Source organism: Amphibalanus amphitrite, unplaced genomic scaffold (assembly GCF_019059575.1).
Source record: "Amphibalanus amphitrite isolate SeventyFive unplaced genomic scaffold, NRLGWU_Aamphi_draft 000534F_arrow, whole genome shotgun sequence".
NCBI classification, from domain to species: Eukaryota; Metazoa; Arthropoda; class Thecostraca; order Balanomorpha; family Balanidae; genus Amphibalanus; species Amphibalanus amphitrite.
Window position 1 is genome coordinate 63,532 of NW_024882028.1, and position 23,535 is coordinate 87,066.

The 23,535-nt window shown below is 51.0% G+C and overlaps 3 protein-coding genes across 3 annotated transcripts; 2 read left to right on the forward strand and 1 right to left on the reverse strand.

Moving 5' to 3' along the window:
• Positions 1-4: 4 nt before the first annotated feature.
• LOC122393406 (mucin-1-like) lies at positions 5-8,351 on the forward strand (the record flags this gene model as incomplete). The annotated part of the gene is made up of 11 exons (XM_043389361.1): positions 5-109; positions 2,238-2,363; positions 2,698-2,881; positions 3,266-3,433; positions 3,994-4,099; positions 4,432-4,556; positions 4,874-4,987; positions 5,340-5,505; positions 5,894-6,128; positions 6,368-6,562; positions 8,274-8,351. Coding segments are annotated over exons 1-11 (1,506 nt in total), but the record flags the coding sequence as incomplete, so codon positions are not given.
• Positions 8,352-8,511: 160 nt separating this feature from the next.
• LOC122393412 (histone deacetylase complex subunit SAP130-like) lies at positions 8,512-14,810 on the forward strand. The gene is made up of 7 exons (XM_043389374.1): positions 8,512-8,991; positions 9,286-9,393; positions 9,816-9,948; positions 10,207-10,617; positions 11,031-11,410; positions 13,079-13,212; positions 13,568-14,810. Exons 3-7 carry the CDS (start codon positions 9,902-9,904, stop codon positions 13,715-13,717), a joined length of 1,122 nt encoding a protein of 373 aa, XP_043245309.1. The 5' UTR covers positions 8,512-8,991; positions 9,286-9,393; positions 9,816-9,901; the 3' UTR covers positions 13,718-14,810.
• A 656-nt stretch (positions 14,811-15,466) lies between these two features.
• Positions 15,467-23,160, reverse strand: LOC122393413. Its single transcript, XM_043389375.1, has 14 exons — positions 23,121-23,160; positions 21,928-21,978; positions 21,486-21,609; positions 21,028-21,254; positions 20,301-20,426; positions 19,804-19,860; positions 19,400-19,546; positions 19,047-19,184; positions 18,289-18,411; positions 17,862-17,987; positions 17,289-17,420; positions 16,865-16,963; positions 16,371-16,601; positions 15,467-15,688 (listed from the first exon to the last, which is right to left on the reverse strand). The coding sequence occupies exons 1-14, from the start codon at positions 23,158-23,160 to the stop codon at positions 15,663-15,665; spliced, it is 1,647 nt and encodes a 548-aa protein (XP_043245310.1). The 3' UTR covers positions 15,467-15,662.
• Positions 23,161-23,535: the final 375 nt, after the last annotated feature.

Sequence of the window (23,535 nt, forward strand, 5' to 3'; positions counted from 1 at the left end):
TCGCTGTATCTGTGTGATCATTGGGATGCATCGGCCGGGATAATATGCGATTTTGAGTGGGATGTCGTTGTTTTTCAGCACCTAGTTTCAACAACTTGCAATGAATAAGGTAAGGATTGTATAATTGTTTTTGAATGACCTCCTTACAAAATTATACTTTTCATTCATGCATTTTTGTTTTAGATGAATTTTCGGCCACGGGCCATGATCACATCAATGCCAAAAAATAAGAATATGATACAAATTAGGTACAAGTCGAATCATCATCAGTTTCTACTTTCCACTTTTCGCGTGATAAGAATGACAGGTACTTTCACACTTGGCAATGGTTACACTCGTTTGTATTGTATTGTATTGTATTGATGATTGTATGGATGATTATTGTTATTTCAATTTAGATCAAACCGCATGAGGCATGAAATTTGCACCGCATGCCGATAAAGATGCTTAGAGAAAGGAATAAAAAAGATGAGTTGGGAAGATAATTAACTCAATCCAATAGCCTGACATAATGTTACTCTTTGCTTATTATGCCTATTATACATTCAGTCATTGCTGTGATGCTAACTTATGTTTTGTTCCCATTCAGACTGGGAAAATACATGCCAAGCAGAATATGTACGACAGTGGGTGGATTGCGCATAGAATGTTGGCACAAATCTGGTGTAACCTCACATGTGCCTAATTCAGTGTATGACAACTGCAAAGTTTTTTTGTGCATGGGGCCACCATTTTTTGCATGCTTATCTAATTAGCAGCAGATAAGTATATATTAATCTGTTACTTTGTTATCATGGCAACTAGGTGGTGGGTAGCCGCAGGTCGCAAGACAGCTGGAACACATCCCTGATCCCTTTACCAATTTTTATGGCCTGATAGGTAAGCAATCTATGTGGCCCACTGTAGTCTCTGTCTGGTTGATTAGCCTTAATCAGTAGGTGTACACATGTCCTTTATGTAAAAGTGGCTTGATTTTGGTGCAAATAGGCATCCAACTTCTGCCACAAATCACATTGAAATTGAAATTTCAGTACAAAATCACTTGTGCTCAATTTTGGCACATAAGTGTCTCATGGGCATCTGGTGTAGTGTATGGATGTTTTCCAGTCTGGGCTATTATTGGCCGTTGCACCTCCCAAAATAAGTGATAGAAGTTTTGAGGAGTTTAGAAGAGCACTGTTTTCAGACAGTCACTGGAACATTTCTGAGAGGATAGCTGTGCAGGTGTGTGCAGGCAGTACAGTGGACAATTTATGACCAACCAATATTTATTGTGAGGTTAATACCATTTTTACATAAAAACTTATGGAAAAAAGAAATGCTATTTGAAAGTGCCTTTGCCATAGCTTCCTCTAACCCCACTAATATTTCCATACCACTAAATTATTGTCATTTATCAGCCATCTGTCTACTTTAGCCTCCCCCAGGAAGGAAACTTTTGTTTGGGATGAGGAAAGGAGAATAGTGGTGCCCATGGTGGTGTGGTGAGAGGAGCTAGGAGGAGCAATGGAAGCCATTTTTAAATGGGAGGAGGATGGAGAAGTGTAGAGGAGGTTAGGTGTGGGGCAGGAACAGTCCCCTTGTCTTAGGCCTCCTCACATAGGTATATGATCATTTACTACCCTGGTGAAGCAGTGCATAATCTCAGACACAGCCAGATAGCAGCACTTCATATCACCAGATTAGCACTAGTATTTGTGATGTTATCATTACTTGCCCATCCATATTTTAAGAAAAGTATGGGAAGGAACTTTACAGGTGTGATGATGATCTTGTTTGACACACTTAACCTTGATATGCATGTGTCATCTCTTAGGAGTCATTATTTTTGTTAGCCTTACAACCATCCTGCCATGTTTTGACCAAGAGTTATTGCATACTGGAAAAAAAAAAAACAGTTGACTCCATAAATAGATAGATGTCTTGAACAGAAAGCAGTGCTCTCTTGTTCAGTCTGTCAATGCAGTCTGCCTAAGTATTTGTCCAGGCTGTCAATGCAGTCTGCCTGAATCCTGGATACCAGCAAGGATGGTATCCAGGATTTAGGAGGATACCATCTTCCCAAAGCCCAAAGTGTCTCAAAATACCTCGAATATATTGTATTCCAGTACTTAGTGTTAGTATATCTGTATCATATAGCATCACATACATTCTGAATTTAATGTAGGATGGGTTGTAAAACCCCTGAACTTCCTGTCACAATCATGGCCCCCATTCATGCTCATTCTGTCCCGTAGCAGCCGCCTGGTGGCGCCCCGATGGGCGGAGGAGGCGGCAAACAGGGCTCTGGCCCTTCCCAGCAGCACCACCATGGAGCTATCAACCTGACCAAGTCAGAGGAGTCGGCCCCGCCGGCCACCACGGTCAGTGTCGTCCAGGGGTAGAGCTGATGACAGCGGTCACTAGTCAGGTTGTGTGGGGACTGGGGATGCCCTGTACTCCCAAGTGTGCATTGTGCCGCTGAATTGAACAGTGGTGTATTTGCAGTTTTGCTTGGCTGTATGGACTAATTTTCATAAAGGTAGGTATAGTAGAAGATGGGAAATCACTTCAGCTTTCAGCGTTATGTCCGTGCTCTGGGCTTTGCTCAATATTTGTAACCCTGTTCATGAATCCTCATGCTTTCGTCACCCTTCATTTGCATTCCTCACCCACACGATCCAGACTCCCATCACACTGGCCCTCTCTCCCCGGCAGGCGTGGCTGACCTCCAGCAGCTGGTCAGCCGCCAGCAGCAGCGGCACCAGCAGCAGTAGCAGCACGGCCGGCGGCGGGGCCGGTGTGTCTCTGACCACCGCCGCGCCGCGGCCGGCGCCCGTGCGCGCCTCCACACACAACCTGGTGGCGCTGTCGCAGCCGACGGGCGCCGGCCAGAAGCCAGGTGGGTCTGAGTCGAGGGGAGGGAGGAGGGTGGATTGTCTGGCAAGGATAGCAGGACGTAGAATACTGCTGTTTTTCACTGTCGAACGGTTGATGGAAGCTGGGGTGCGTCATCTATGTCATGAGAGTGATGAAATAGGCGATAGGTCACAAACGATTTGATGAAATGATTACTCGGTTATGTAATCACTTTTGTCCTCAACTTGCTTGATTTTGAACCAAAAATCGACGCTAATAGCTTCATCACCTAACCCACACTCAAACGTCATAGTTTTGACCGACACTGGATCCTCTGCAATGCCAATGTATCGTCTACACATTCACTGTGTGTAGATTATCCCTGCCCTTCCCGACCCTGCTGAACCCACTCTCTCTCCGTGTGCAGAGGCGGTGGCCGTGCTGGGTCACCAAGGCCTGCTGACAGTGTCACGCTCAGCAGTCGGCGTACAGGGCAGCGGCGGCACCATCGCGCTGATGACACCGGTCATGTCACGTGCCGGATCCACGCAGAGTGGCACCCACCTGCAGCCCACCGCCTACCATCTGGCCAGAGGTCGGTACAGGATGGGGGGCAGCTGGTCAGGGGCCAGGGGTCGGTACAGGATGGCGGGGAGCTAGTCAGGGGCCAGGGGTCGGTACAGGATGGGGAGCAGCTAGTCAGGGGCCAGAACAGTATGGAGAGGTGGTCAGGGATCGGTACAGGAGGTTGACCTGGTCAAGTGTTAGCATGATTGCCAGTATGGGTTCCGACCGTTTTTTTTTTATTATCGGCATTTTCAATTATGTATATTTTGTCGTATACCGCATACCATGAGGTGTATCAACATATCCGACAGTTTGTTGTAATATAGTGACCTCACAGGTGACCGAGTGTGGTCTCCCGTGACCTTGCGGTGACCCATGTCGCCCGCAGGCTCCGGCTCGGCCGGCCGCGGGCCCCTCCCCTTGTGTAGCTAAGTAGTGAGTATGACCTCCCGTGACCTTGTGGTGACCCCTGTGACTCCTGTCGCCGCAGGCTCCGGCTCGGCCGGGTCCTCCCCTTGTGTAGCTAAGTAGTGAGTATGACCTCCCGTGACCTTGTGGTGACCACCTGGTGACCCCTGTCGCCCGCAGGCACCGGCTCGGCCGGGTCCTCTCCGCGGGTGATTGGCCCCCAGGCGGTGCGGGTCGGACACCTGCCCATCTCGAGTATAGTCGGCACCGGCGCCCACTCAGTCAGGTAAGGATAGAGGAAACGGGGGAATGGGAGAGGGAAGTCGTCAGGATGAGGGGAGAATGCCTGTGTCAGAGGCAGTGTGGGAAAGAGGGAAGGAAACGTGATTGGAAGGGAATGCGAAATAGAGGCAGATGTCGTTTTAGTGTTATTTGACATTCATGAAGGGGTCAGGTATTGTCCGTGATTTTGTGATTAGTTATAGTCACTTTTGATGAGTGTTTATGACCCTGTCACCCTTGCTTGACCTTGTGGTCCTTCCCTTACCCCTCCCCAGTTACCAGGTGAGCCACCGGGCGATGACCCCGACCTCTGTGACTCCCCCTCCCCCTCCCCAGTTACCAGGTGAGCCACCGGGCGATGACCCCGACCTCTCTCCCTGCCGGCCTGGTCGTACCGGTGAGCTCCATCGGCGGCGCGCAGCCCGTCCTGCTGCGAGCCGCACCCGCCGCGCCCAGCCAAGGTGCGTGGCATGGAGGGATCTCAGGGCTACTAGAGGCCGGAGGGTACTGGGAGGGATTTCCAGCCGTCTGAGTGTGCCCCGGAACGGAAATCTTTCTCACCTTTTTTGTGCATTGATGTGGTGTCATCCAAATATTCAGCATTCACGGCATTTGCACGGTGATCTTTTTCGGTTTACTCTGTATGCTTAATTTTAACGCATTCCAGTCACTCCTTTCAAAATAGCCATCATACTATTCACTCATAACTTAACCTCGTCGACTACCTAGCCTGACATGACTTGGACGACTAACCGAGCTGTGCTTCCCTCTTCTACAGCGGGCGTCGCGACCAAGACGGCTGCCAAGGCCGCCAAGCTGTCCACTGTGACCATGTCGGCCGGGGGAGCGGTCAGGGCTGCCGGCCCGGCGCGGGTCACCGTCGGACACACAGGTCGGTGGTTTGATACGAGCTGGCCTGATCTGACCTGGTTGGATCAGCAGCTGTGGTATGACCTGACCTTACCAAACCGAAACACATACAGATCAAGGGCTGGTCTGACAGGCTCTGACTTCATATTTTCATTGCCTTTATTTTTTTCTTTTTTTAGAGATAAGTTAACAGTGCGTAAGTAGTTCCATTCGTTTGTTTCGTTATGGTTCAGTATAACAAATATATCGTATTTTCATCATGCTACAGAAGTTTTCAGTGCTCCTTACGGCCTACGTTGTAATTCTCACCGCTAACATCATATTGTGTTACGTGGGTACTTCTCCCTCTGACCCGTACCCTGGCCGTGTGGCAGGGAGCGGCGCTCGCACCGTGTCGCCCCAGGCGCGGCTGGTCAGCCCGTCGGGCGGTGCGGCGCCCCGTCCCCTACACATCACCCATATCGCCGCTGAGAAGGTGCCCCGCGCGCTGGCCGGCGCCGCCACCACCCTGCGGCAGAGCGGCCCGATCACATACTCAATGTGAGTGGAGACGAGGGGAGACTGGGGTGGGACGGGATTGAACAGGGGTTTAGTCTTAGTGGTGATTTCAGTAAACGCTTCATGAATGTCGTTGGACCGCCTCTGTGAATAGTCACAGCCGGGCGTCAGAATGAATCCTTTTCCGGCTGCACATATCTGAACTATTCAGCATGCATGTTTGCATTTGTAATGCATGCATGTCTACGTGACCATGTACTAAGGATGCATATTTACGTGCATTTAGACGTTAATTGAGTAGGCTGGTGTTTTTCGTCATAAATTCAACATGACTTTGTCTTATTTTATGCTTGCTAAATTGGTAAATGGTAACCGAGTCAATCGTGGCCTCGACACTGACAGTCTCCGTCCTCCGTTGTTGCTCGGACAGGCTGCCGGCCGGCCGCGGGCAGCAGCAGGTCATCAGGGGACCGGTCCACCTCTCGGTGCCAGCGCCGCCCGGCGGCTTCTCTGTCAGTGCTAGTTCGTCTGGGGACCGCGGGGAGGCGCTGCCTCTGACGGTGAAGGCCGGTCCCGCGCCGAGCGGCGCTGCTACAAAGGCCGGCGGCGGACATCAGATCACCATGACGGTGCCCTGGCCGGCTCCGGGACAGCAGGGAGCCAAGGTGAGCTAATGGCGCGTACTGTGAGATAACAGGAGGGGATGAACGAAAAAGCTGTCGGGATTCCAAGGAGAACTTACGAAACAATGAAATAAGGGAATCGTGATTGATTTGACAAGGATCGGCTGTCTTCTAGAAAGACGATATTTAGGAAATCTGATGAGCCGCAATTCACATGTCAAATGCCTCACTGATGTGTTTTTGTATGGCTACGTCTCTGACACTTTGACGGTGTGCGCCAGGTGATCACGCAGCCGGCGCACGGGCCGCCGCTGCAGCTGTCCCAGTTTGTGCCGACCCAGGGCGGCCAGGTGCGGGCGGCCACCTCCCAGTCCACCGCGGCGTCCGCGGCGCCGGCCGCCTCGTCTGCCGGTGCTCCTGCTGTCGCTGCCGCCGCCGTCGTGCAGACCTCGTCCACTGCCATCCCAGTGGCCAAGGTAGGGTGGTGGGAAGGAAAGGAACAGTGGGCAGGACTCGAAAGGGCACCATTTTCAGGACATAAGGACACATTTTAACGATAACATTTTTTGTTAGTGTCTATTTTTCGCTTGTTGCTGAACCATCAAAATAATTTTATCTTGACTATTTGATATCAAGTCTATCCATATAAATTATGCTGTAATGGGTGCAGTATGATCCTGCTGTCAACGGGCCTAAAAATGTCCAACAAACAAAAGTTCTTTTTAAGCGTACCTAGGACAAGCTCCCTCTCAAACAAAAACCATCTGTCTGTCGTCCGTCACGCTGCCCTTGGCCGCATTCGCCAGCCGTTACCGTTTGACAAGTTGGCGCGACTTAAATTGCGGTCGGTGTTTGACGTGGACCCGCGGCTGTGCGGGCGGCCGTCCAGCGTCCGGCCGTGTCCTGCCGTATTGACACGACCAGCGCGGGGTGGCGTCCCCCCCCCCTCCCCCTGGTCGACAGACGCCGACCGGACCATTGTCATCGGTGACATGTTGACACGGTAATTTCGGTCGGCTAAACGTCGGATGTGATGTCCCTATAGAGGCGGCGCAACTTCTGATGCATTGTCGCCGCAATTATTGTATCCGATGGTACGGCGATGCGGGGAACCGTTCTCGTTTGTCAACCTGTGGCTGGTGGCGCGGGCCATCGACAAACATTTTGGCAAGCAAGCACTTTTGTAGAGGCGAAATGCGTTAATGGAGACCTTTCGAGTATTGCTTAGTCAATTCATGCGAGTCGTGGCTCGTGGATGTCATCGTATCGCCGACCTTCGCATTATTGCGACTCCTGGGCCTCGTTTCATAAAGCGAGTCCGTAACTTATGCCGGTTTTTGGTCTTATATTGCAAGTGCATGTGAAGCGATGACGATTGTTTGAATCGTGGGATTTATTTATCTTGCAAGCAAGAACAGAAGGGAGAAGGGGAAATAAATTCATCGCTTCACGTGAGCTTGCAATACAAGCCCAAAAAACTGGCGTAAGTTACGGACTCGCTTTATGAAACGAGGCCCTGGTGTCTATTTTTCTTCTTCTAATATTACCCATGGTCAGGCAACCAGCATTGCCCCCGCCTTCAGTCCCAGCGGATCCGCGGATAATTAAAGACGAAAACGTTATCAACTAGCTTACCATGCATACTTATAAGTTGAAGGCCTTTCGGCACGGATTTGCAAAGCGCACAGGCTTTGATGTTTCCAGTAACCTCAGTCCGTGTTTTTTTTTCTGCTTTTCTTGGAACGCCTCTTTCCACACTGCACAACCAACTTCATAGTTTTCGTAATTGCTACAACCTGTAACAGGTCAGCTGTAGATGTCAACACGCTCCGTAGAATGTTGGTCTCTGATGGGAGTCGGTGACTTACGATGAAACCACTCCCGTCCGCCTATTCTGTGACCAGAGCTCCGAGCTCCGGAGCTCTGCTCCGTCGCGATCCGTGACTAAACAGAGGTCTATTTGTGGGCCACACGTTTTTATCTTCTTGGGAGCAGGAAATCCCCAATTAGCCATTACGAGTTTTATTTTGTTTGATAATATACGGTGCTCCTTCAATAGATTATCGTTCATTTAGTAAGAATCGGATGTTTCAGCAGGATTCGCTGGACTGATTAAGCGTTTTATTTTGTCTTATCCTACAGAAAAGTTAAACCGTTTTCTACTCCTTCATGGTCTTGCGTTTGCAGGTTTTGCCCCAGCAGCAGCATCAGCAGCAGCAGCCACCGGCTCAGCCGCAGCACCCTCACCAGCAGCAGCAGCCGCAGCAGCAGCACCCTCAGCAGCAGCCTCAGCAGCAGCATGCTCAGCACCAGCCGCACCCGCAGCCGGCGCACCACCCGCCGCAGCACCAGCAGCACCACCCTCAGCACCCAGCGCAGCACCACCCGCAGCATGCAGCACAGCACACGGCACAACATCCAGCACAGCACCCAGCACAGCATACAGCACAGCACCAGCCCCAGCACACGGCACATCAACCCCAGCACCCAACCCAGCACCCGTCTCAGCACCCAACCCAGCACCCATCCCACCCCTCCCAGCATCCGTCCCAGCACCCACCACAGCATCCGTCCCAGCACCCACCACAGCATCCGTCCCAGCACCCACCACAGCATCCGTCCCAGCACCCACCACAGCATCCGTCCCAGCACCCAACTCAGCATCAAACCCAGCACCCACCGCAGCATCAGACCCAGCACCCATCCCAGCACCCTTCCCCTCACCATCCTCAACACCCTCCTCAGCACCAGCCTCAGCACCAGCCTCAGCACCAGCCGCAGCACCAGCCACAGCACCAGCCACAGCACCAGCCGCAGCACTTGCAGGCTCACCACCCACAGCAGCATCAGCAGCCAGCGACGAGTCGCGACCAGACCCTCCAGCCGCAGCAGCTGCGCCATCCAGGTATGGAGGGGTCGCGATAATTTCTTGTCGCTCAATTGGCATTCTGGAATGCAGCTTGTAATAATTGACATTCGTAAGGGTTTTTATTTGGATTTAAATGTATTTGGGCTTTGTGATTGCTTGTGGATTTTTTTCGCCTTGAGTCTAAAAAGTCGCTTTGTCAGACGGCAATGGGGCATTGTATGCACTTTTTTGTGCGATAAAACCCTTGCATCAGCTCTGCTGTGCGGAAGACGTGTCATTGACATCATTTCTCCTGACCTGACCTGACCTGACCTGGAACGTGTTTCACAGGGGAGCCTCAGGCGGCCGTGCTGCGGGCCACGGCCGCCCAGTACGGCGTGCCGGCCGGCGTGGTGTTCGAGCACGCCGGGTACGCCGCTGTACGGCAGCCCACGCCAGGTGAGTGACGCTGCCATGTTCGATACCATCCAAGGTCCCTTTTCCGTGTCAGCCTGTAGGTGATCTCTACTACCTCTACTACCTCTACGAGGTAGTAGAGGTAGTAGACAATAAACCAACATTGCCGATTTATTGCACGCCTCTTCGCCGACAAGAGTCATCAGCTTCCCTGTTCCTACTGGGCATCTCGTATGGGACTACAAAGCATCAGTGCTGTGGGAGGCGGCGAGGCTGTTTGCAATGAATTTCGGAAGCCGTTATAGCTCCGGATACCCGCTTCTGTCACTGGCGTGACGTTTAAATCTATTCTCTGTCGCTAGTGACGATATATTTTTCGTTATGTATGCGTTTTCATGTGTTTTATCTTTGCGGTGTGTATTCGTATCACTCTCTCTGAGTCGTTGATTCCCGTGCTGTCTCAGGGCCGAGTGGCGCCGGCCGGCTGGTCAGAGGCCTGGAGGGACGGCTGCAGCCGCACGCTACTCCTCAGTCACCGCAGGCGGCCAAAATGACCTCACCTCGACCGAGCATCCTGAGAAAACCACCCAGTGAAATGTGAGTGCCACCCTACTGCTGTGTCTTCACTCATTCATTCATTCATTCATTCATTCATTCATTCATTCATTCATATAATTCATTGAATTCATTCATTCATTTAAGTTATTAAATTCATTCAAGTCATTCAGTCATTGAATTCATTCGTTTTTTTTTTTTTGTTCATTAATCCATTCATTTATGTCATTCTTTTATTTTGTTTGTGCACTGACTCACGGGTCCTTGTCTTCCCATGTAACATGCCCGTTCTGGCGGCAGGACCCCCGGAGGCCGGGCGGTGCGGAACCTCAGTCACCAGCTATCGGTGGCAGTGGCCAGCACCAGCGGCACCAGTGGCACCAGTGTGCCGGGTCCCAGCGGCGCCGGTCCCTCCGGCTCCGGCGGCGGTGGCGGTGGGGGCGGCGGGGGCTCGCCGCCCTCCTCTCCTCCGCGCCGGCCCGACTCGTCTGGCCACTCGTCCAGTACTATATCGGCCTCGTCCTCTCCGGGAGAGCCGGCCGGCCAGGAGGGCGCCGACGAGCCCACGCCGTCCACCTCTGCCGGAGCCGGGGCCGCCAGCAGTGCCGGAGCCGGGGCCGGAGCGGCGGCTGGAGCCAGCGGGCCGGTACCCGGCACTGCCACGCCGCCCCTGGGACTCAGCCCCAGGAAAAAGCCGCGCAAACAGAACCTGTGAGTTGCAACAGAAGTGTGTAGTTGATGGTGCGGTTATCGGGTTGTGAAAAATATGCGACCGGGCTCTTGTCGGGGACAGATAGATAAGGAAATCGTAAACGACTTAGTTTGACGAGATTCTTTGTAAGTTGTTGTTGTTGTTGAAGAGTTAGGGCGCGCAGCAAGATTCTTTGTAAGCAAAAGCGCGTGAACAGATTTTAATTTGTCTCGCGCTGGAATAGTCAATCCTTGACTGCTTAATTTCCCAAGCACTTCCCAGCATAAAAGAATCTCACAATTTCACAATCATTGCGGTACATTTTCTGTGGAATGCTCATAGATCACCGTCTTTGAGCCATCTCCATCAGTGGGGGAACTTTCACCCCACTCCCAGTTACGGCGGACCCTCACCCACGACCCTCTGTCCACAGGGCGTCCACGGCGTCGGCAGCGCCGGCGGCCTCGTTCCCTGCCGTACCGTTCAGCCGTCCGCGGCCGGCGCGGCTGGGCAGCGACGACGAAATGAACTTCCTCCGTGAACACATGCGCACACCGGCGTCCTCGTCGGCAGCCTCGACGGCAGCGGCGGCGGCACCGCGACCCGCCGAGCCGGCGCCGCCGCCCCCGAAGCGGCCGGCCATGTCGCTCCTCAACTCGTACGGCCCCCGTACTTGGAAGCCGGCCTCGAGCCATTTCGTCAAGTATACAGACGTGCGGGGACGCGATGAGCGGAGACCGACCATCGCCGACCTGGCCAGTCAGAAGCACATCTCGCAGAAGGTCAACGGGTGGAAGATCCACCATATTTCGGGTAGGTACCAGGTCAAAAGAGCTGGCTCGGGATCAGGGGGCGGCGTTGTGTTGAACAGGATACTGATGACATTGATATAACACAAGGGTTGTTTGGTGTATTATCTTTTGCTGCCATCTTTACGTCATTGCCAATGCTTTTCATGAAAGACACGCTTTTTAGATATTGTCTCGGATAACTGACTCGTTTTTTTTTACCGAGCTCAGCTTTCTACCTTGTCCGTAGTGTTAGTTGTCACCAGGGATTTTGACCATCTTGATATCGAGATTCTTGATCGTTTCAGCTGCCCCAAATTGCCACCTTTAGCGACACTGAAGTCCCAATACAACGAATCATTGGTTCGTTCTTCTGTTTTTTTTTTTCAGCATATGTGCGACATATTTTACGCCACCCCAGCCATAACCATAACTGCATTATTTTTTGTTTTTATTGTTGTTGTTTTTTCGTATGCATAATGCATCTGTTTACTCTTGCCCCCTTACTAGTCAATTACCACCAAACGGTTTACCACTCCATTCGCTGCTCAGTCACCATCATGTATGCTTATCATCATTCACGGCACGGAAATAATATCGCCCTAGCATGATCGCCTTCGATCCCTGTATACTGGTCTGTCGCTATATTTTGAAGGACACGCTAGGCAAGCCCCTGATCTATTCTTGATCGCGCTGACGCCATGGGCATGGATGAGAAAGTCAAGGGTATGTAGGGTATGCTTCAACATGCAATTCGACGTAGCCTTCGGTAGTTACTTGTCACTCAAATACATGCTTCTGTATTCTTTCCTCCGGCTATTGAAGAGTTACGACGTCGCCGCAGGCTCTTATTCCGTGCTTATTTTAGTATTCATGCAGAAGTGTTTCATGCTTATTCTACGTCAGGTTCACTTGCACTTGCATAAGATGTCCGAGATTCTGATAGTTAGCCATGCAAGTACGCTCACTTTTGTAATCGTGCGTCATATTTAGGTCGGTAATTCCAACTGAATATGTATTCAGTGCGGCGCTGAGGCGAAGTTGTATCCCGCTCGGGACCGGTGAGCCGAAGGCTGCCAAGGTAGCGTTAGTGATTGTTGCCGGCCCAACCTTGCGATCTCATAGCCGCGACCTACCGCCGTTGTGACATGTCGGCGGCCGTCAGTGTCAAATCGGCACCATCTAGCTCCTGTCAGCCGGAACAGTGAAAGGAAACACCCTCGTAATTTCGCAAATGGGTAGCTACACCTTGGCTCCAGGTGCATTTATATACACGGAAAATGGGGCTGACATGATAATTTGACGCCGTGAATTGGACAAAAGGATTATTTAAACGAGCCATATATTGTTTGACCTTTTTTTCATGGCTCACAAGATCAATGCCAAATTTGTCTTGGCTTGTTCACACTTCACACCCTCACGCAAATCAATTGGTGTGTGCAAGATGGAGTAATAGTAACGACTTACCCATTTGAAACCGACTGCGCATACGCTAGGTAGTAGATATGGGCAGTTTCTTGAGTGAGTGATTGTCATATAACCCTCAAAAATGTTTGCTCCCTTGCCACCGGTCGCGATTACCTATAGCACTGGGGTCTTCTATGCCGCCCCTTCAAACCCTCTGCATCATAAGCATTCACCTCCAGCTTCCACCATCTCCACCTATCTGACCTCCCTCCTCTCCCACACTCAGGTCAGTTGGACGAGCTGGCAGAGGTGGAGCGTACCGTCCACCGGCGCCTCACAGAGATGCTGCGCGCCTCCGAACGCATGTCGTTCTCGCGACGGGAGGACAAAGAAATCACCAAGCTGAACGAGCTCATCAAGGTAAGCGCGGGAACGTGGTTGCAGGGGCTCAACCAGATATCATGAGCGTCTATTTCGTGAATTAGAACCATATGTGTTTATTCAAAGTCGATCAAGTACCCATATGGATCAATCAGTGTAATCCACACGAAACAAGGTTCAAGCCAAAATTACAATGAACTTCACGCTGCAGTTTATCAAATACCACCGACAGTGTCTTTTTGCCGTTTCCCCGCCCTATGCTTCACCCCCGATATGATGATGTTTGGGCATTGGTCTAACTCCCAATGGGCGCATAATGACTCCTATATCGACGCGCCCTAAAAACCCAATAAACAGGTAGCAAACGTCCAACTCCTGTTCCGTTCGCCACCAGGGTAACGTGCAGCGGAGCAAGATCCTGCGCGACCAGCTGAGCGAGGCCAAGGTGCAGATCACCTCCGTGTTCGAGCACAAGGAGGCCATCGAACAGGCCATCGAGAGGTACGGACGAAAGCGACCCACGCGAAAACGCGACCGGCGCTGAGGCGCGATCCCGCGGCCCCTGGGTTGTAGCGGCGCCGATGTTGCGAGCGGTGGCGTATGAAGGCGATGTGAGTGGCTGGACGGGACAGAAGAGGGGCAGCAGGATGATGTAGCGTAGAGATTTAGCACGAAGCAGCAGAGTCGTGCTCAGGCGCAGGGAAGTCACTTGGCGGTGTTCTCGAGATCTCTGGCGAGCTGTGTGTCATGGCTTGTCGGCTCCGATAATCAATAACGTTCATACAGAGGGGTTGTGGAAGATTCTTTCTGAAGACAAGGAACTCATCCGCGCAGGGCAGCCTCGGTGAACCGCGAAGAATCGAAAGGAGTCACAGTTGTTTTATGGCGTCGAACGCCGGTTTCTCACTGCGCGGATTTTAATTTCAGTTTTGGTAGATGTAGACATTCGAAGCGAATCCCTCTGCGTCTAGTGTTGTCCCTCTATGGCAACACATTGTACAAACGTGCCGTTTCCCGATCACCGTTGCCGGAGCGGCAGGAGCGTAGTTTTAGCGATCCGGGGCCGTCCGTCCTCCGTCGTCGGCAGTTGGATGCGACTCGGACCCCGCCTGGGAGCGGTCTCGCGACCAATCGGGACTCCGTGTGTGTCTTTGGCTTACGTGGTCAAAGTTAGCGATGAGCTGTTCATTTTGCCGACTATGAAGTGCGGAAATTCGTCGGTCGAGTGAGAAGCGTCGCGCCGGTGCGATGATTGCCGACGTGGTTTTGTTCGTGTCCCGCGGAAGTCGCCGGTGGAAATTCGTTCAGAGTTCATCGGCGTCGATCTGAGTGGACCAGTGGCTTGTGTATGAAGTGGTTTTAGAGATAGAGAATTCTTATTCGACGTGCGATGGAGATTGAGAGTTTGCCTCTGCTGAGTTAGACTGCAGATGAACCGAGCGTCTCTTGCTTCTGGAAGAGTGGGGTCCGTTGCAGGTAGTCAAAAGGGAAGAAATGAAGTGCACGCGAACGAGAGGATGAACTTGTGCGCGGCAAAGAACGCTTTCATGGACATCTTAGAGGAACAACTTCTCAGTTTGGAGTTCAGCGTGACCCTCTCGATGGGGTTGCTTTTGTAATAAACACGTTCTTTGTGATATCATGTTTCCATTTTTTCTTCAAACCTCGCCATTTTTAGATCTGCACAGGCTCAGACGTATATACAATTATGCATTTTTATTTTACATAGACGTTGGAAATTAAATTGGTTATGTTGTCTTTTCCAAATGGCGTTTATACAATTATGCATTTTTCTTTTACATAGACGTTGGAAATTAAATTGATTATGTTGTCTTTTCCAAATGGCTGGATGTTGTGGCATCAGCTGTCCCATTCCAGTTCAGTGACAATTTTTCTGTCTTGTTTCCGCGAGAGTCTCCTTCGCCTGATTCCGTCATTTTCTTTTGCCACTATCGTTTTCGCCTCTCCATCATTGCTTCCGTGTCTGATTTTCGTCTTTTTGATTACCCTGCCCAGTGCCCATGTGGCGTGAGCGTTGTGCGATGTTATCTATGGCATGACGGATTGTTTGCCCTGGCCAGCCGTTCTAAATAATTCGTCATCGATTGACTGATCAGATTGACCATTCTCTCAACGGCTACGTAGCGAATGAGTGATTGGTTGTGTCTTAATTTTAGTCAGCTCAGTCCTAGGGACTATTACTTGTAATTCATCAGATATTTCCACTCTTCTCATTGTATCTTCTTTAACCAGTTACCATCCTCCTTCATACATTAATCTCACAAAGGCGCACTCTTGCATTACCCCATATATTCACATCGCGTTGACAGGCTCACAAACAGGCATACAGTTGACCAATGAATGAGTATCAGCTGGGGGCGCGGGACAGCACAGGTTCACAGCACGCGAAACGGACACCCCACACGGGACGCAGGTCAGGTCAGGTCAATTCCGGGTCTTGAGGTCATCACGGCTCCATAGAGACGTCCTTAGCCTTTGTGGGTTGTCGGGAAACCTGAAACAGCAGCGGTTTTTACAAATAACATAACATAACATAACATATATTACAATGTAACAACAGGCTACAGGAGCCCAACAAGGTTACAAGGATGAAATACACAGTGATGTACACATTCATGCACACTGAGAAGGAGAAGGAGAAACTTAATTTAAGCTCATTTCAGGTATACGACTCATTTTGAAGATGAATTCAGCATTGTCCAGCGAAAAACAATGACGAGATCCACTTTGCTGGGCCACCATTACTAACTGTATGATATATTACACAGACAATATGCCCACTGTCCAGTGCTACTAGCCCCCGTCAGGTGCTTCCCTTTCCTCCAATCGAGTTAGCCCGGCGCGGCGAGTCAAATCCACCCCGTGAGACGGTCCCGGCCCAACACAACATCGGCGCCGCGGGTCCGTCCGGCTCGTCCCAGTCCGCCTTTCGTGGAAACTGCCCCTCTTGAGTCTACACCATGCTCGTAATAGTGAAAGCACTTGCTCGTTGGTTAGATGGCGAGCGGCTTAATACCGGCTTTGCAGGGAAGGGAATTACTTTCCGTCTTGACCATCATCCAACAACATCTCGTATCCGGAAGTCCGCGTCCACCGGTGCTGCCTCTCGCCGCCCACACCGACTCACCCACCCAGTATATCTATCTCACTCTCACCCACTGCACCACCAGACTCACCCAGTATATCCAGCTCCTTGATGTCGTTGGTCGAGAGGCCCTCCTCGGTCTCAAAGCTGCGTTTGCGGGCTCGCGTGGCCACCGAGCCGGTGACTTTGCCGCGCACAGAGCCGGTTGTTGACAGGTGGCTGTTGGCGCCCTGGTACTTCTCCTGGATGTCGGAGCCGGAGCCGGACTGTCGCGCCCGCCGGAATCGGCTCGTCTCCCGGCCCGTGGTGACTACCGTGGCGCCTGGGGGGGGGGGGGGCGGTGTGAGAGAGAGCGACTTCCGAGGGAGGTTTGGGCGGTGAATGGTGATGTCTGAATGACTGACGTCAAAAGTAACACTTTGAGAATGCTGACTGAAGTATATTAATTGATGCATGGATGAAAAGTTGGCAGGCCTACCATACATATCCTGAGACTGAATTTATGAATCAACTTCCACTTGCAATTCCCTCTGCCCCGGACGAATTCTCGCTGCGAATGACTGTAATCGTCCCGTCCTGACTCACCTTGTCCGGCGCGGCCGCGCAGCGAGCGGCGCTTGTTCTCCTTTGTCTGCTCCTGAAGTCGCTCCCGGGAGTTACCGAATGTCCGACCCTTGGTCAGCTCTGTGAAGAGCAAGCAGGAGTGTCAGGGGAGGGCCAGGGTCTGTGGATTGTGCCCCTAATCGGTATCACATAACGGGAAACAGGCAATAGAATATGGCACCGTTTCACGAAGAGTTTGATCTTCACTCCGCCATCCCGATCAGGAAGTTTGGAGACAGAAAATGAGCTCTGTTCGTTTATTTATAATCAATATATTGATACGATAGTTCTTTGCACTTGATGGATTTACTTATAAAGGAGATATTTCATTATTAGTCCCTCAAGTGTCTCAAGTAAAATGTAAGTGGTTTCGTAACTTCTGGGAAGTGGTACCAACTTAACTCACTCTTCATCGTGCTGGTGCAGTGGTCGCACTTTTTGCCCTTCTTCTCCACCTGGACAAAGTTTCCGGACTGTTTGGTGGCCGTGTTGGTCTGTCGCTCCCCGAGCACTTCTGTCTGGATGTCACGATTGAGGCCTGCCGATACACGGATGTAGTGAGTGAAAAGGGTCAACGATTTGAAGAGGTATTTAGCCCCTTTGACATCTTTGTTGAGTGTGATTGAAACTGAACTACCTAATATCTCATGTACTCGCACTCATTATTGGGTTATGCCATGAGACAGCAATGTGGTCGAAGGTTGTACTGAAATTGCATCATCCGATCCAGCTTAAGATTTACTGCACATGCTTCAAACCCTCAATGTATTCCAGCCCAGTTTGCCCTACGAATGTCGCATACGTAACCGACCTCAACCAGACCACCCCGAAGCCTGTCTCAGGACCCCACAACCCACATCACCGTCACAAGTTGCACCTTTGAAGCCAAGTTACGCCTTTTGAAGCTGGCGGCACGAACGGGTCATTCCCGTCCCGTCTGGGCCCGTGGTCCTGGAACAGCGACTGCTTAGTTACTTACCCTCATCGGTGGCTGCCTGTCGCAGCTTAGCCTTGCCGATGCTCCTTCCCTTGATGGCGGTCCTGCTCTGGGCCTTGTCACTGCTGCGCCGCTCCAGCGAACCGACCTCGAGGTCTCCTCCGCGACCTGACGGGGAGGGGGGGGGGGGGGGAGGTGTGGTACCGACTCAGTGAATGACGGTGGTCACTGGTCAGGCTCGGCTGACCGATTTTGACTCTATCCTATTGGGTCTAGATTTTGAACTCAAGACGTGCATGGAGGCTGGTCCCGTTTTTTTTTTTTTTGTCCGTTTAAAGTTTGATCATTTCTATTATTTTACGAAAACCGTCATTAATTATTCTCCCTGATTGTCATTCATTGACATCAGACAACTAATTAAACATTTTCTCCCTCTGTATGGATTTGATTAATCGAGTCTATCCCTCACCTGCTAGCCGAAGGTTCTGTTTGGTGGTGCCCGCGGAGACGAGGGTTCCTTCCCGGAGCTCACTCTCCGTGCCGAGTACAGCCTGATTCTCCTCCAGCAGCTCGACAGGGCCGCCGCGCGAGCCTGCGGGGAGAGAGAGAGAGAGAGAGAGAGGGGGGTCAGGGGATGCGATGCCAGAGCCGAGGGGCTCAGAAGTCAGAACACAGGTCAGGCTTTGTGGGTGTGGGTTCCTGTGAAGGATACGGGTGAGAGGTTGGTAGTATGGGGTAAGCCATGGGATAACGATATTAATGACGACTGAGAGTACGGATGTGGCGGAATTTTTGATATCACGGCAAGCCATACCTTCCGGAGATGGATACAGTGTTTTATTGTGTTTACTGGGGAGGCGACATGGCTGAAAGGCATCCAGCTTTTACGTGCAGTTGTTAGCGAGATTATGTTAACTTTATACGCCGTGACAAGTCAGAACAACAATACTAGGGCAGTTTTGACTTTTCAAACTCAGTATTTATTTATGGTGTCGTGGAAGCTTTCCATTCTGCCCAAATAAACTATTCGGCCCTTTGTCATATCTGTAAATCCCGCGCACTCCGTGACCTGGCTATGAAATATTCAGCTCGGACAAAATTCGACGGTCGTTTCTCTTTCATGCATTTCATCGGCTAACAGTTGACAGTCTACAGTTCCGCCCGAGCCCTAGCCCCTATGACACTGTTGATTTCTGCGAGGTCAGTGCGCATGCGCCGTGACCTTACCTGCGAATCCCTTGGCGGCGGTGCCGCTGAGTGAGAGTTTCTTGGATTTGGTGGTGGCCTGTTCGGTCTCAGCGCGTCTGCCTCTTTCCGTTCGCAGTTCTTTCTTGTCACCCTTGGATGTCAGCGAGCCTCTCTGCCCTGCAAAGGAAGTGGGCGGGTGCAACTACATCAAGTGGCTGCAATTAATGGAGACATATCTGTTCTATATTTATAACCTCCACGAGATTTTCACCGTGTCGGCTGTCTGTTTGGCTGTCGTAACGTTCAGCATTTGCATTTATTTAGTTTACCGATGAGGCCCTGAAACAGGGACAGCATTACGCCGGAGCTCGTGATCGGAATTGGACACCCACCTGGAGCTAGCGCGGCCAGGTCCTGCGCAAAGTTCTCCTGCTGCCGGTTTGTCTCCTGTCTCTTAGTGTTCTTCAGTCGCTTCCGCTTGGCCAGTTCCAGTCCCGTAGTTTGCTGGATGGCGCCGTTAGGACCGATTCGGCCGGCGACTGAAAAACAACATTACACTCATCAATTGGTGACATATAACTTAATATAAGACCCCTTCTTCCCTTTGATTGATATGTGCTTAGGTGGGCACCGACGAGGTGGCATAAGTTCATAAATCGCATTGGTGTAAGCCGCTTCTGCTTTGAAATATTTCCTGTGAACGTCGCAAAGTTTCACTTAAGGCTGTCATTAATAACAAGTAAAGGATATGTCAAGACAATTAAGTGGAAATGATTTACAAATGTCGTAGGCTTACATTGTCCGAGATCTCCTGCGCCGCTCAGGAAATCCTTATGGCTCAATGATCCGCCCTCTGGAATTAAATCAGGGTGGTTACACATACTTACTGGTTAGCACCGTACGTTACTGTTTCAACGGACCACGGCAGCCTAATGTCTATTGTCATCTGCAGTCAATGGTGGCTTTTTACCTCTTTTGCTCCTTCTTTTGATAATATTTGTGTTATTTCGATTTCTTCCAGCATGTTAGATTTTATGACGTTACAAACCGTATTACGTAAGTGGCGGTTATTTTATGTCTCCGCTATTTCATTCACTATTCTCCCTTCATTCTCCGCTCGTCACAGTGTACAGATTCCCTGCAGGGGCGTTACAGAAACTCCACCATTAACTGACGCTCAAGTCTGCCGCGGCGGCTGTGAGCGAAGCTCGGTTTACATAAAGCGACCGCCGCGAATGCACCGGCGACGCGCCGGCCTCATAACTCGGCCGCCTGATGCCTCCGTCGGCTTACTGGGGAATCCGCCAAAGTTCTCTGTGCTGAGTGAGGTGGTGACGCTCTTGCTGAGAATCTGGGCAGCGTTGCGCTCGTCCTCGCTCGACTTGCCCGTCTTCTGACCGCGAATGGACATGATACCGCCTGAAAGAGAGTTGGGTGGCGTGCCGTCAGAATGCGTACAATTGAAGAGCGAGATGCATAGGGATCCCAAGCTAGCTGTCTCAACTTGAAACTAATGTAAAGGTGGGATGGTCAGTGGTCACTCGGCAGCTCACAAGCTCACAGCGCGTGCAGTAGCTTTTCTGCGCCACTGAACGGCTAATGGAGTAAGCTATTGACTATTGAGTGAGCACACTGTGCTAGCGAGTAGCGATTTATATCACTGAGAACGAGGTTACTGTGAACTATGGCATGTCTCTCGAGGGTTTGCCGCTGTATCACATACACTCCAGTGAGGCGTGTAAAACGAATGCTGTCTCATTGTATCGGGAGGTAGTGTGGCGTCATGACGAATCTGTAAATGTCAGACGTCTCCACAAGATTATGCTACCTACTTCATTTACTTATACCGTGGGTGTATGAATGTCCCCCTCCCTCCCCCTCTCTCTCTCTCTCTCTCTCTCTCTCTCTCTCTCTCTGTCTCTCTCTCTTCGCTCTCTGCCCATTCGCCACCACTCTACCTGGATTGCTCCAATAATATGGCCACCCCAGCCCTCCCTACCATACCTCTCGGAGCGCTCACCTATTCCTGTGTCGCGGGTGCCCTCGCCCTTCTCCTTGTAGACCTTCTGGCGCTGCTCCTGCTCAGCCAGCCGGCGTTTGCTGATGTCTGTTCTCCGGGAGAGGCTGATGCCGCCCACGAACGGCATCAGGAAGCAGGTTCCGGCCTTGTAGCACTCGCCACACTCCTCGCCTTGACCCATCTTGTCGCACGCGTACTTGGGACGCTTGCATGCGAACGACTTGGGCCTGTGGTCGGAGAAAGGGATATCCGCTGAGGTTAGGTAGTGGAATTTATTTGTGACCAGCGATTGGGAATGTCAAAAAGATGTAACATTTTTAGCATGCGTTATAAAGCTACCTGACAACATTGCTATTCGAAGTGACCAATGCTGCTCACTTGAATCCACGGTCGGCTTCTCCGTTTAACGAAGGTCAGTAATGTTCAGCCGTGTCACTTCATGTGTCACTGGTTCTTACCCAAGCTGGATGGGCTGCAGCTTGTACTTGGTGCAGTACTCCTTGCAGGCATCCAGCGTGATGATGCCCTGGAGTGGCGCGATTGCCTCCGTCTTTTTACAGCATCGCGTCTTCGGGTGGATGGCTGCCAGAATGGAGGGTTTGTCGGTCATGTGTGCGTTCAGAAGTCCCCTCGCCGTCTTGGGTTGCTCCAGCGCGGGCTGACCTCTAGAGTTAAAGGCAGTTTATTGTTTTGATTGTTTCTACCCTACGGTTTTATTTCAATATTTAATGTCAATTGTCACGACATTAAAGAAAATGTTTCACGAAATTGTCCATATTTACTTGTGTTCCGTTGTAATTAAATATCACCAAAAAGATCACTCATCACCTAATTTTATCATAATCTGCTGATTTTCGCCAGCTCTCCAATCTGTGCACTCTGCGCTGCAAGTTAACTTACCTCGACCCACCAGACTGGCTCCTTCCGCGCCACTGTCTATGAGCTGCAGAGCTGGAAATTATCGTAACGGGTCACTGACGCTCATATTTCTCTCTAAGCTCAAATGATTCTTTAAAAAATGCGACTACTAGTTAGCTTGATTGCAAATGCGTATAAAACAAATCAAAGGTACCTAAAATAAGAGGCCTTTGATTTTTTAGTTTTATGTGAGTTCCGGCCATCTGTGTGTTTACTAGTGGCCAAAGTTCGATTACTTCTGAGTGGCAAAAATTGGCACTTCATCATTGAGCAAAACACATCGGTAAATTCGTCGAATGAATTCCCAGCTCAAAACATGCCGACTGCGATTCCACCAGTGTTGCCAGTAAATTTGGCGTGCTCTGCTCGAAATACCGTTTTACCAGGAGAGGCGATATCGATAATCTCGTTACTCAGACGCCCCAAAACTGCGGCGGTGGTCACCACCCTCAGTAATGTCTTTCGGCCTCAGTACTTTCTATTTATATTTCGTGCTTCACCTTCATGCGCTTGGAATAGGTAATTGGTTTCGTAGAGGGATTCCCCAACAAGCTCTGCGTACGACTGGCTTTGACTTTGTCAGTTTAATCCATTCGAACTACACTTTTTAAATTATTAAAAGTATCAATGTTTTGATACTTCTTGCGTCTGACCTTTAGCCATAACGAATTGTCGACATCATAATCTCGCGTATCTGACGTCTCGCGGTCCCTACACTTTGGGCAGGCTTTCTAAACATCACGGTCTTTATGTAACCGTCGTATGGCTGCACCCAGTAGTGGCCATCACTAATGCAGTCCAGTGGGTCCGTCTATGACCGAGCTCACCGATTGGAGATATGGTGGCTGCATTATACATCAGTCGCGGTTTCTTATTGGGGCTACGGAACGGCACAGATGCAGGGCGATCACTGCTGCCATGTATACTGCTACTAAAAGTAAAACACGGAAACGGAAGACCGTCCCTCCGTTCGTTTATGTTTAGTCGCAGACACAACCTTTTAAGAAAGTGTTCTTGCAGATAGTTACTGCGCACTATGGGACGGAGAATAAGGCTTTTCGTGTTTACGCATGAGATAACTGCTTGTCTGAATTTCTTATCCCGCTGGGATATTTTTCAGCCTGACTTCTGCGTGTCTTTGTCGTCTGTATGACAATATAGCCGGGTAGACTCACCGAGTAGCAGCCCCACGGCTGCCGCGGCGCGCGGGACCATGGTCGGCGGGTGACGGTGAGCTGCCACTGGCGGCCCCCTATATACCGGCACCTGACCGACACCCTAACCGCTCTGTTTACTGGCCGTGTCAGGCCGGCAGGATCGTGTCAGGCCGATAGGGTCGTGTCAGGTCGGCCGGGCTGTGCCACTTGTAACGGCAATGTGGCCTTCGGTAGAGCGAGTGGCAGGGTTGGGTCGCGGCATAGTCAGGGAACGGCAGCTAAGAAAATGCGTATGAAAATGCCTTGTCAGACACTAGACAGTACAACACAGTACACGCTTACTACTCACACTGGCACATGTATTGTCATTCATGCCAGCACACCGCCATACATGCTGTCTCCGGCGCCCACACACAAACACTACACATCACTA

Coding starts and splice junctions, on each gene's coding strand:
- LOC122393412 (XM_043389374.1), top strand. CDS start 9,902: ATGACCTCACCTCGACCGAGCATCCTGAGAAAACCACCCAGTGAAAT. Junction 11,411..13,078: donor GAAGATCCACCATATTTCGG/GTAGGTACCAGG, acceptor TCCCACACTCAG/GTCAGTTGGACGAGCTGGCA. Junction 13,213..13,567: donor AGCTGAACGAGCTCATCAAG/GTAAGCGCGGGA, acceptor GTTCGCCACCAG/GGTAACGTGCAGCGGAGCAA.
- LOC122393413 (XM_043389375.1), bottom strand. CDS start 23,160: ATGGTCCCGCGCGCCGCGGCAGCCGTGGGGCTGCTACTCG. Junction 21,979..23,120: donor AGCCGTGGGGCTGCTACTCG/GTGAGTCTACCC, acceptor GATAATTTCCAG/CTCTGCAGCTCATAGACAGT. Junction 19,185..19,399: donor CCTGGCCGCGCTAGCTCCAG/GTGGGTGTCCAA, acceptor CTTCCTTTGCAG/GGCAGAGAGGCTCGCTGACA.